General features: G+C 44.9%; 1 protein-coding gene across 1 annotated transcript in view; it reads right to left on the minus strand.

Annotated features, from left to right (window-relative positions):
• Positions 1-12405, minus strand: part of LOC138488874 (dynein axonemal heavy chain 11-like) — a 2478284-nt gene that overhangs the window by 2192998 nt on the left and 272881 nt on the right. Inside the window, exon 7 of the mRNA XM_069616234.1 lies at positions 6612-6768. Coding sequence (XP_069472335.1) covers positions 6612-6768 — 157 coding nt within the window. The remainder of the gene's footprint in view (positions 1-6611; positions 6769-12405) is intronic.

Raw genomic sequence — 12405 nt, forward strand, 5'->3', positions numbered from 1 at the left:
TGTAATATGGTATTGTTCTCTACTATTCATGACTTTTATGAAGAGGCACTCTTGTCCCTGTCTTGCCTCCTCCAGCTGTTGCTGACTAGTTGATGCTTGTAGCAGTGACGGTAAGCACCTCCTATGCTATGTTGGTGGGTGTGGACCACAGACCTCTGGCACCAACTTGTGCGTTCTCATGCTGCGTTTGCTGGTTTTCAAGGCTGTGGCACCTGCGCTGAGGAGGATGTCTGCAAGAGCAATAGCAGCGGACCTATTGGTACCTTCTGGAAGACATCATACGCTGGCCCCGCAGTCAAAAGCTGGCACACCTGGGTCACAGAAGTAATTCACTGGAGAGTTGCCAGCCCTATCTCTCACATTTTTAGTACCGAGGATTGCAACTCAAGAGTGACTGGGCCCAAGTCACAGGACCAGGCTGCTACGATTGGCAAGACTCTTTGAGTCTTAATGGCCTTGAAAAGCACATAATGGGCCTCAAATTATTTGTGAATGGCTGCGAATGTCCACAGATGCCCATGCGAAGCAACGATTTTGTATATTCGGGCAAGCTAGCCAATGAGTGGCTATGTAATGGCGACAGGGACACATGAAAGTCTGCAGGATACATTTGTGTGGGGAATTCGTTGACGTCCAAAGTGCGTGAAGATTTTGGAAATTTGCATTTGCAAAAAAGATGCATTTTTCCCCAGGCCGTGGGAGCATAAGAAATGCTGCAAATTCCTGATTTCCATTCTGCCATCAACACTTTGCCCACACCTAGCTAGAACCTTGCATTCGAGCTTTCCATGGCACCACGTGCATTCTGTGAGCAAAGACTACTGCAGTGGCCCTAGCATAGTCACTGTCCTTGCTGATGCTCGGAAGAGAAAGCTTGTGACCCACCTCACATACCAGGGGGAGCAGCATGGCCCACTTCACCTCCAGGTCAGTCTCTCTGATAGAAGAAGCTGTTGAAGGGTCCCAGGCACATGGTCCATCACGACCCCATCAAGGTTTTACCATCCTGTGTGTTGAACAGTAGAAGTTGGGGGCTAGGTTTAATCAATGTTGTGGCTTCTTTGTGGGTGACCTTGAGGTTTGCATGTTGGCCATGGCTTGCTTTCATGTCTATTTGCAATCAGCCCCTAGAATGTGATGAGCACTGATCCTAACCTTCAAGTACTGTCCAGTCTCCCTCTTTTGAACCTGGGAAGGGAGGGCTGGACAATCAGGAACCTCAGAACGCAGGCTGTATTCTCAGGTGCAAACCCACTTTGTCAGCAGCCTGAGTGCAGCTGGCCTGCGTCCCCTTCCCCTTCCTCACTCCTCACTGCTCCCGCCTCACCCCTTACACACACTAGTTCTAAAGGAGTGTTTAAAAAAACAAAAAAATAAAATCTTACCTTGTGGCCTGACTCCACGCTTCTCTTGCCTAGTCAGCTTTCCGTGTTGATGACATCACGGTCATCAACACAAAAAATGGATTAGAGGAGTATCGCGCTGCGTCAGAGCTGCTAGACAAGATTTATTTCTATTTTGCATTTATTTAAACTCACAATTACCACCCACGTATCAACTACGTGGGTGCTAATGGCAATACAACCCTCGGGAGTGGGCCGACGTCCGCCAGAAACAGCCCGCCACCTGTGTTAAGGGACCCTCACTTTGCTCGTGTCCTTAACCTATGAAGCAGGCAGTTACCGTCAGGGTCAGCCCAACCCTGAGGGTTATGTTGCCTCTATGTGCACCTTTTTGGAAAACACTCATCCTGGACCAAAGGGAGCAGAGATGCAATGGTGGGAGTCATTGTCACCAGTCACTTCCTGAGGGGAGGCGCGTGTGTGTTTTTTGAAGCTTGGCAGCAAGATCCTGCGAGTGCAAAATGAGCATACAATGCATGTTCCCTCTCTAAATGGACTATTGCCCTTCTGTAATGTGAAAGACACAGCCTAGATTCTCAGTACACATGAGCTTGTAGGTTTACATCACACTTTGATGTGCAGGCCAGTCAGGTGATCCTCAGGCCCGAACTGGCCTAAAGGGCAATAGGCCCATGGCTGAACCAAAAATACAAAATGCTGGTGTGGGCCAGTTTTTTTGGTCAAAATGGGACCGTTTTTTGGCCAATTTGGGCGAGTACATGAGTAAATTGACTAGCTAGTAGTTTGGACCAGTGTTGCTGAATAAAAATTCTTTAAAATGCACAATTTGCATAACGCTGCATCAAAAAACTCCCCCTTGGTTAATATTCAAACCATTCCATTGGTGCCCGAGACAATTTTATGGCCCAGCCCAAGCCTTGGTATCCTTGCAATAGGTACATATCAAACAAAACTCTTTGTAAATGAAACTTCTAATTTTACAAAACTAAGTTATGTGAAGCGGAAGTAGGTCTATTGATCTTTTTAATTACGATCTTTTTTTCTCGATTTTTTTCTGCTTGAATTTTCTGCCAAAAATGTAGATGGAAAGTTGGGGTTGGGTTTGGGAGGGGCAGGAGGTGGGACCTGGTGGTTCGAGCAAAAACATTTCAGAACTAAAATAATAATTAAAAAAAGCTCAATAAACATACAATTTGTGAAGCCATATTTAAACAATGTATTTGGATGCCAGTGAAGTGGTGTGTTCATGTTACGCACAAACAAATAACAGCACTGGATGAATACGACTGTGACAGTTGGGCCAGAGGGAAACCTTGAAGATGACTAAAAGAAATCCGATGAAACGTCACAAAACGGCCACATATTACTGCTCATGTCGAATTCCACCACTCCAATAATAGGCGCTAAGATTACCAAACTTAATTGTACATAATTTATCACACTTGAAAAGGTGACTGGAAAAGACAACACTGCCGGGACTCGAACCTGTGACTGGATAAGAAAAAGACCTGGAAACTGGACTCCAAAGAGTGTCTACTTTTATGCAGTTTATGCAACCGGATGGGAAATGGGTGGACTCGTGGGACAAGCTGAGGTTGTCTTGGATGGAGGAGTTGGGCAGGGACCTTACGTCAAGGGAATGGGTAAAGGTTTGGAGGGTACCGACGGCTGCAAAAGTGGATTTGCAACTGCGCTATATACATCAGAGGATATTAGGCAGGATATATTGGACCCCAGTACGTATGGGTAGATTGGGATTAGTTGGTGATGATCTGTGTTGGGGCTGTGGGAAAGAACAAGGTACGTTGATACATATGTTATGGTATTGTGAAAGAGTGGTACGTTTCTGGAGGGAGGTTATTGATAGGGTTGATCAAATTTGGGACATTGTTTATCCACTCAATCCCTTAGCGGTTGTTTTTTTGTTGTACAGTGGTGGACGGTATGTGAGTTGGGTGATATCATGTGGGGTATTCAAAGTTTTGTTGGTGGCGGCTAAACAAGTGTTGAGGGTCTTGAAGACACGGAAGAAGCCGATGGTGGAGGACTGGATTTCGGATGTTAGAATTTTATCCAGATTTGAGAAAACGACGTATTGCAAACAAGACAAGGAAACCAATTATGATGATATGTGGGGGAGCATTAGTGACCTTTATGGATGAGGCTAGATTAGGTTCTGGAGTGGAGTGCATTGGTCTTTTTCAAATAACATTAATGTATGGGGAAGGGGTTTGTGTTGTCTCTGTGGTTGTTTTGTGTGGTCCTGTCTGTCTATTGTCATTTGTCTGGTACATCTGGCTTTGTTTTAGGTTGGTGTTAAGTTTCGTGTTATGGAATACGGAGTTATGATTTGGAATTCTATTCTATTTTGTTTTCCACTACTATGTATTTTGCAATTCAATGACCTAGTATGTTAATTCTTGTATTTATTGTAACTTGTTGAAAATGATAAATAAAGAGTTTTAAAAAAAATAAAAAAAAGGGCTGGTAAACATGGGCATAAGCAAAATTACAATTTGAACTTTCTCTCTTTTGCCGTAATTTAGACATACAGTTTATTCGTGTAACAATGTGTACCCGTGGTGTAGAAGGAAGTGATTAATGCAACATAAAGGGGGCTGTAATACACAAAATATCAATTTTCTAATCCAAAATATTTTAATTATAATACACTTTTAACTTGGTCCTCATAAGAAACAAATGTTAAATCTAGTTAATTAATAAAAGATTGCTGTGCTCGAGGCAATCTGTAATTAATATATTTAAACACAGTAAGACAAAGACGCTTATTATGATGAATCAGAATAACATGGGAATTGCTTCTCTCCTACAGTTGTTCATCAAGCATATCATTTCATCAACAAGGCTTACTATCAAATTAAAAGGACAATTAGTCAATCAAGTTTTTCCTTGAATTAATGGCATGTAAGGGGAAATAGGAAGCGAAATCACGACTAACAAACACTGCACGCCTTACATAATACTCCTCATCAACATTCATTTGACATGCCACTAAATCACTGCAATAAACCTTTTCAGTCATGTTCAAGGAAACTGACTTATGTGGTTTCACTTCATTTCGTGCACTGTTGGGGCTCCATGGAGCTGCACTGCTGCGCCTAACATTGCGATGCCACACATTCTGTTCACATTACTCTCTCTGAATAATGCTATTCTACATTTAGGGGAGGTCGAGGACTAGGTCAGCCACCTTGGGAAACAAGTCACTACAGTACCAAAGATGGCAAAGCTCTTCAGTAACATGTCTTCCTGCGAATTTGCTTTTCTTGAAACAAATATGCGTAGAGTGAACATTGGGAAGTTCACACTTGAATGGTGGTGCGTGCAGACCCATGGGCGGCCATTTAGAGTGAGATGGAGGTCGAGGCACCTTCTGCAACATTCTCCCTCCCTGTTCAATGAAGAGGTAGCTGCCAGGGTTCTTACAGTGATACATAAGAGGGGCCTGATGTCAATCAGCTGTGCCCTGAGGCAGAAACAATGCATAATTTGGCAAGTTATGCTGTATTTTCAAACTTTTTGAAGAACTTAGTGCACTGTCAAATTTTGCTTTTAAGACCTTCTTTTGGTTCCATGCTGCTTGTTACATTAGCCTCCTGGAAGGGGGTGCTGGCCTATCTGGAAGCTCGGAACGTGGGTTGTGTTCTCTGGTACAAGCCTGAATTCTGAGCAACCTGAGTGGTGCTAGCCAACACCCCTTTCCCTTCCCTGCTCATCCTTCCCTTCCCTGCTCCCCCTCACCTCTTAGCACCTGAGCAGTTTCCTACGCGGGTACTAAGAGTGTTTCATTGGAAAAAATAGAAACGTACCTTGCTGTCACGGTCATCAACATTGAAAACAGACTTGGGAAACTACGGTCTGGTGCGGGGCCACGCAGCAAGATAAGTTTCTTTTTCATTATGAATAAAACACTATTAGCACTCAGGGAGGAAACTACATGGGTGCTAATGGTGATATAACCGGCAGCTAGGGGCCGACCCTACTGTTAAGGGCACCCCCGGCCACAATAAAGGACCTTCACTTCGCTCGGGCCCTTAACTTGGGCAGCGGGCCATTACCAGCAGGGTTGGCCCACCCCTGCGAGTTATATCGCCTCATTGATGTATTTCTCACTGCGATCTTGCAATGCAACATGGCTACAGAATATAGATTTCAAGGCTCCAAACCCACACCAATCAGATGTGATGCTGAGAATGTTTTTTATTGGACTGTTGCCTCTTAACTAAAGCAGTGTTTTCAAGGGTGCTAGGCTTGAAGGCTAGGACACAGCTAGGACACACATAACAATTTTATGTTTTAATTGTGTTTTTCAGCTTTATGATAATGTTTTTATTCAGTGTGCATTTTCCCTGTTTGTGACAACGTTTGAGCTGCAGCATGTAACAATACATCAATGAAAGAATCTCTGAAATGTATGTTTGGGGAACAGTTTTACTGTGTGTGTTTAATTACACAGAAAATGCATTCCTTCATATCATAGGACAATGTGTTTGCTTACAGATTAGTGGTTTTACAGGATAGTGGATTTGCTGCCATAAAAGTGTACAAAGCTGCTTTGGGGAGGGAAGCTGCAGTGTGCATCACTTTTCACAATGCAGCTGTTTTAGAAAAATGCCAAAGTTATGGTTAGTGACTCATATCACCACCCGTCCACTGGCCCCTCTTCAGTCAAGCCTGTGTAATCCATTTTGTGCAAATATATGAAATGAATTACGGATAGAAAGCACCAGTGTCTGAGCCAAACAACAGAAGCTCATGGGTATACAAATAGACCTGGCTGATTTCTGGTGGATGCACGACAACAGCTGGTTAGAGAAAGCTAATCACAAACAGGGCTCAAAACAGCTGGGAGTTTGGCAATCTGGCGGACATGAAGTTGCAGCATGGGGGATTCTCCCCAATTAGAAATCTACAATCACTTTCAATAGGCCTATCTTTGAAAATGTAGCTGGTAAGCCTGGTTTGTCCTGTGAGGGCTTTACAAAAAAAGCATATTCTCTTAATTTACAATGACAGACCGACTGGCTTTGGACATACTTGTTGTCATTGAATATAATGCAACCCTAAGCTGATTTAACATTGCAAATATTCTTTCACTCTCATAATGTTTGTGTGAAATTCATTTAAACTATATCATCTTCGAGTTTGCGTGCTATACAGGCTTTTGCGCGCTATACAAATGAAAAATAAATAAATATATAAATGTACTTAGGCATACTACTGTACCTTGTAGTCCATTTGCTCGGAGCAATTAAAAACATACACCATAATTCCCAAAGAACGTCCTAGGTCTTTAGTGGTTTCCGTTTTCCCAGTCCCGGCCGGGCCTGACAGCGCACCACTCATGGTCAAGTGGAGAGACTGGGTCAATGTAATGTAGCACCTGCAGAAACAGAAAGGGTTATGAACAGCACTTGCAAAGGGAATTCAGCAAAGGAACCTCATTTCCACACTCAAGTTCATTAGCATAATGATGATCACATAATGAACATTAAACCTGCAAGGGCCTGCTCATATAATGGCTCCATCAATGAGTCAATCGATTATGCGTGCAGATTTCTTTTTTCCACACAAATTAACATAGAGGAAAGATTGTCAGCTGCAACAGTTTTAATGATTCATTTGTAGGAATTAAACGATTGAGCAAGCAAGGGAAGACATGACGTGAAAAGCGATCCTCAGCGGATGATAGCATGTCAAAACCTTTCATGCGCATTCAAATCTTAAATATTCCGGCTTTGTTCTAGACTGGAGAGTGTATTCAAATAGTGCAAAAATACCTCTTGACGAGCGCCTTGACTGACTACGCGAACAATGTCACAATACTGCTCTGCACACCTCGAAGTGTGCGTGGATGCGACTGAAGAGCACTGCGCGCAAGTATTGACAAAGGAAGACTTCGGCGCAAAACCTTTCATTGTATTTGCCTTCATGAAAAAAGCAACCACGGGCGGCTGTAGATGCGGCATGGACTTCAGGGGTCATTTTTTTTTATTTTTTATTAGCATCAATTGATTTAAAACAAAACCTTAGATGCACAACACATGAAAATGAATAGAAGAACACATCAAAGAACAGTCAAATTATTAAAGGAAAAAGAAAAAACATTTTTTCTCAGTTGCTATTGCAGTACAAAATTTCACTGTTCAAAGACTTAAGGGATTCCATAGTTCAGAGGGGGACAAGCCCCCGTGGTGCGATGAGTCTGGGCTGTCTTTTTTGTGTCATTTTGTGTCTGTTTGCTCCAGAATGCTAAAGATGACCTTCACCAGGTTCAGGAGTGCCAACGTCAAGGACAGCCCCCCTCCCCACCTTAAGATTGACCACCATTCTTCCAGTGTCTAGCAGCTTGATGCTTGGTCTTTGGGGACCATTTAGAATGATCTTTGGGGTCCTGGATGCCTACAGCTGGGAAAACTCGTATGAGGCAGCTGTGTGGTGTATAGATGATAATGGAGATGGATCTTAAGGCAACACCTTTGGGAGATTTCCCCGGGTTCTATCATTGAGATTGCATAACATGAGCCCCACTTCGAACTTCATTAATCTCCAAGCATATTCAGTACCCCACAACAAAGAGCTGAACGCATGGCAAAGCATGGCTGGGATAACACCTTTTAAAGTGGGGGCTATTTGCATACCATCAGGCAGACCTTGTGACTTCATTCTGTTACAAAAAATCATAGATAAAGCGATTGTGGGAGTGGGTGAGTAGCTGCCGATTATCACAGGACTCATGTATTGGCATATGTGCGGAAGAATAAAGAAAGGCAGGCGAGCGGGAGCTGAACATCTAAATGACCACTCAAAAGCTTTCCTTGTCAAAGTCACAGTGCCCTGGCCTCCAAAGTGTTGTGGCTCATTTAAATTGAAAAAAGTTTGAATTCTCAGGAGGAAAACTCAGGGCAACGTGCTCGCCTTGGAGGCAAGACGACACGGAGCAACACAGGTTCGAACCCTGGGTCCGCGCTTAAAAACCTCTGGGTATTAAGCGCGTTATAAATAACCTATCATATCATAACAAGGCCTGGATCAAACTATTGGTCCTCTATAGAAAAAAACGACTCCCATCACAATTATTTTTGAACTCACTAGCCTCTGGCCCGCAGCAGTTCTTTTGCCAAAACACATAATATGCCTGTAAGGCAGAGCTCAGCTTCTTGCTTCACTCTGGAGTCTTAAGACCTCGGTGGCAAACAGGCATGGCAGCACAGTGCAATATGTAATTGAGTATCACAGTGTGCGACCTAGCAGAGCAATATGCAGTTCCCTTAATCCACAAAGAGGACTTCAACGTCATGTGAGAGCTGGATACCTATGTGCTGCGCAACCCAGCTTTTCCTGCAGCTGTATCGAACCAGGGGCCAACACCAGCAGACAGATTGGCGGAGAGCAGGCCATCGTCCCTCTGGCCACATGGGTGCTGGAAGCACAATCCATGGGTCGGGGCATTAGGGACCTGTTCCCTGTAGTGGATGTTTGACATGTTCTGCCTCTCAGCAGGGGTGGCAATATAAACCTGTCCCAAACGGTCTGGGTGTGTGATGTAATGTAAGTGGTCTTGTATAGCACCCTTCCACCTGGGTGGCTCGTCAGCGGAATGCATACTGTGTATGCGCATTTTTGCGCAGCACATTGCAAAGCAAGGAGGGATCTGAAATGATGCGACTGGCCAGATCCAACAAGGAAGTAAGGTGTGACAGGGGAACGTTCCTGAGTGCATTACTCTCTGCTTAGGGATTTGCTTAGAGATAAACTTCTGGCCTTTTAGGATATTTTGCAAACTCACGGAACACACTGGGGCTAATTTTCCAAATCCCTGGAGTGTAAATGAAGATGTAAAAGACAGGCATAAAAGTGTTAACCCTTTTTAAAAACCTCCATTCCCGCTCCGGGTCGGAAGGGCGGGCAGTGGAACAGGAGTTACATTTCCACCTCCCATTTCCCCAACTGCTTCAAAAAGCAGTTGTTTTAACACTAGCATGACATTTCCATGAAGGTGTAAAACCAATGGCTTCCCACGGAATCTGCCTGCTATTTACACAAGCGAGAAGCAGGCGGTTTTCATAGGAATTCGTTGTAAATGCTGCCTGCCATGCATAACTGGCAGGTGGTGTTTACTCATTTTGCACTGTGGACTGCAAAAGGGAGGTTAAAAGCCACCTCCACCACACCTCCCATTTACACTCCACTGTGCAAATGGTGAAAATGACCTGGATGGGAACTGTTTGTCTGTAAGTGCAATCGTAACTGTCTACGGGCAATTTACGTCTGTATTTAAAATGAGCTCATTGTGAATGTAAACATTCCACACGCTAATTGAGCCTGTTTTACCCTTCACATGAAGTGGGAAAAATATTAATGACTTACACCTTCAGAATTAACTTTCAGAGGCATCCTGTGTACAGTAATACCATAAAATCAAAAAATGTTGGCCTCATGAGAAATTGACGTTGTGTTGAAAACAATAAAAATTGCTCTAGCTTTTATGATTAAGAAATGTGAAATTGTTTACGAAAGCTTCATTTATATAATACTTTAAAATATGAAACGTACTATCTATATGCAGTTTGCATACAACTTGTTGAGTTGGCTGTAGTAATGCACTGTAGTGGGGCTCATTTACAAAAACAAAAGCATGGGGCGAGGGGTGACCGTTAACAAATATATGACCACGATCTTCGCCATGCTATTGCAATTGTTTTTATGAAGGGGTGTAATTCGGGCACAAAAATGCATCGGGATTTCCATGCTGTATGTTCATGGCGGACAATATGTGCATGGCAGACATCTGCATTCCAGGGACTTCCAGAAGCACAGGCAAGCTCCCACGCCACGAGGAAACATCAGCTGAGACTTTTTACAGCAAGAAACGCCTAATCTGCAGGTAATCCCCATTGGGCTTGAGGTGCCTGCAGTGTTTGGAATGCTTGTGGCGGTTTTTGATATTTTGGCACATTCGCCTGGGGGCCCGCTATTTCTGGTGACATAGAAACTTTGGTGCAAGGGTGCAGTTTTCCAGTACAATGCACTGCTAGCCCAGTTCTCATTCAACTTCAATCAGCTGTGGCTTCCACTCCAAGATGGCCGACGCAGTCGTTCTGTAGGAGTGCCTCTCCTGCAAGCCCCACAGTGATTGCTATTGGGCAGCCCGAGGCCACATATATCCAATCAGGTAGCCGGCAGGCTAAGCCGTCCCCTAATCAAGGCCCACCACTAGGCCCTCCTTGGCCTGGCTCTGTCCTGTCCATTCCAGGATACATCGAGGGACTTCCAGGAACACACACATGCTCCCTCGCCACAAAGGAACATCAACAGACACTTTTTACAGCAAGAAATACCTAATCAGCAGGTAATGCCCATTGGGCTAGGGGTGCTTGCAGTGTTTGGAACGCTCATGGCGCTTTTTTATGTTTTGCCACATTGACCTTCAAAATTCCCCTGGGGGACCGCTGATATTTGTGGTGACATAGCACCTTTGGTGCAAGGGTGCAGTTTTCCACTACAATGCACTGGTAGCCTAGTTTTCATTCAACTTCAATAGCTGTGGCTTCCACTCCAAGATAGCCGACACCATGTGTTCTGTAGGAATGCCTCTCCTGCAAGCCCCACAATGATTGCTATTGGGCAGCCCAAGGCCACATATAGCCAATCAGGTAGCGGCAGGCTAAATCAGCCCCTAACCAAGGCCCACCACTAGGCCCTCCTTGGCCTGGCTCTGTCCATTCCAGGCTGGATCGAGGGACTTCCAGGAACACAGAGGAGCACCCATGCCACGAGGAAACACCAACAGAGACTTTTTACAGCAAGAAACACCTAGTCTGCAGGTAATCCCTGTTGGGCTTGGGGTGCCTGCAGTGTTTGGAACGCTCATGGCGCTTTTTGATGTTTTGCCACATTCACCTTCAAAATTCCCTTAGCGCTGCTATTTGTGATGACATAGCACCTTTGGTGCAAGGGTGCAGTTTTCCAGTACTATGCACTGGTAGCCCAGTTTTCATTCAACTTCAATATCTGTGGCTTCCACTCAAAGATGGCCGACACCATCTGTTCTGTAGGAGTGCCTCTCCTTCAAGCCGCACAGTGATTGCTAGTGGGCAGTCCAAGGCCACATTTAGCCAATCAGGAAACCGGCCCCTAGCCAAGGCCCACCATTAGGCTCTCCTTGGCCTGGCTCTGTCCATTCCAGCTGCATCGAGGGACTTCCAGGAACACAGGTGAGCTCCCTTGCCACGAGGAAACATCAACAGAGACTTTTTATGGCAAGAAACACCTAATCTGCAGGAAATCCCCATTGAGCTTCGGGTGCCTTCAGTGTCTGGAATGATCGTGGTGCTTTTTTATGTTTTGCCATATTCACCTTCAAAGTTCCCCTGGGGGCCCGCTGATATTTGTGGTGACATAGCACTTTTGGTGCAAGGGTGCAGTTTTCCAGTACAATGCACTAGTAGCCCAGTTTTCATTCAACTTCAATAGCTGTGGTTTCCACTCCAAGATGGCCGACACTGTCTGTTCTGTAGGAGTGCCTCTCCTGCAAGCCCCACAGTGAGTGCTATTGGGCAGCCCAGGCCACATATAGCCAATCAGGTAGCTGGCAGGCTAAGCCAGCCCCTAGCCAGGGCCCACCAATAAGGCCCCTGTCTGAGCCTGCCCTGCCTGGAGGGATCTGAGGGCCCCCCTCCTTTGTGCTCCCTTGCAGCACCACATGGAACAGCCACCAGGCATGCAGCCTGTTACCCCGCAAACATGGGCCTCTCGAACCTTGGGCACTCCTCAAGATCACCTGTGAGTCATTGCTGGACATTGTTTTCACTTTTCACTTTTCTTTTGTTCCCCACTAACCTAAACAACTATTGAATCAAGGTATACCTACTCCATTACCTCTGTGCCTTACCTACTCCTTCCTCTCACTGGATTGCTGTGTCTCTTGTGCAAATTCAAATCTTGGTGTGTTTTTTTAACATCTCTGCACCCTTTTTGCATTGCATTTTGTGTCGCGAGGCCAAATTCAAATCCTGGT

This window comes from Ambystoma mexicanum, chromosome 9 (genome assembly GCF_040938575.1).
Source record: "Ambystoma mexicanum isolate Mex_15411 chromosome 9, UKY_AmexF1_1, whole genome shotgun sequence".
NCBI classification, from domain to species: domain Eukaryota; kingdom Metazoa; phylum Chordata; class Amphibia; order Caudata; family Ambystomatidae; genus Ambystoma; species Ambystoma mexicanum.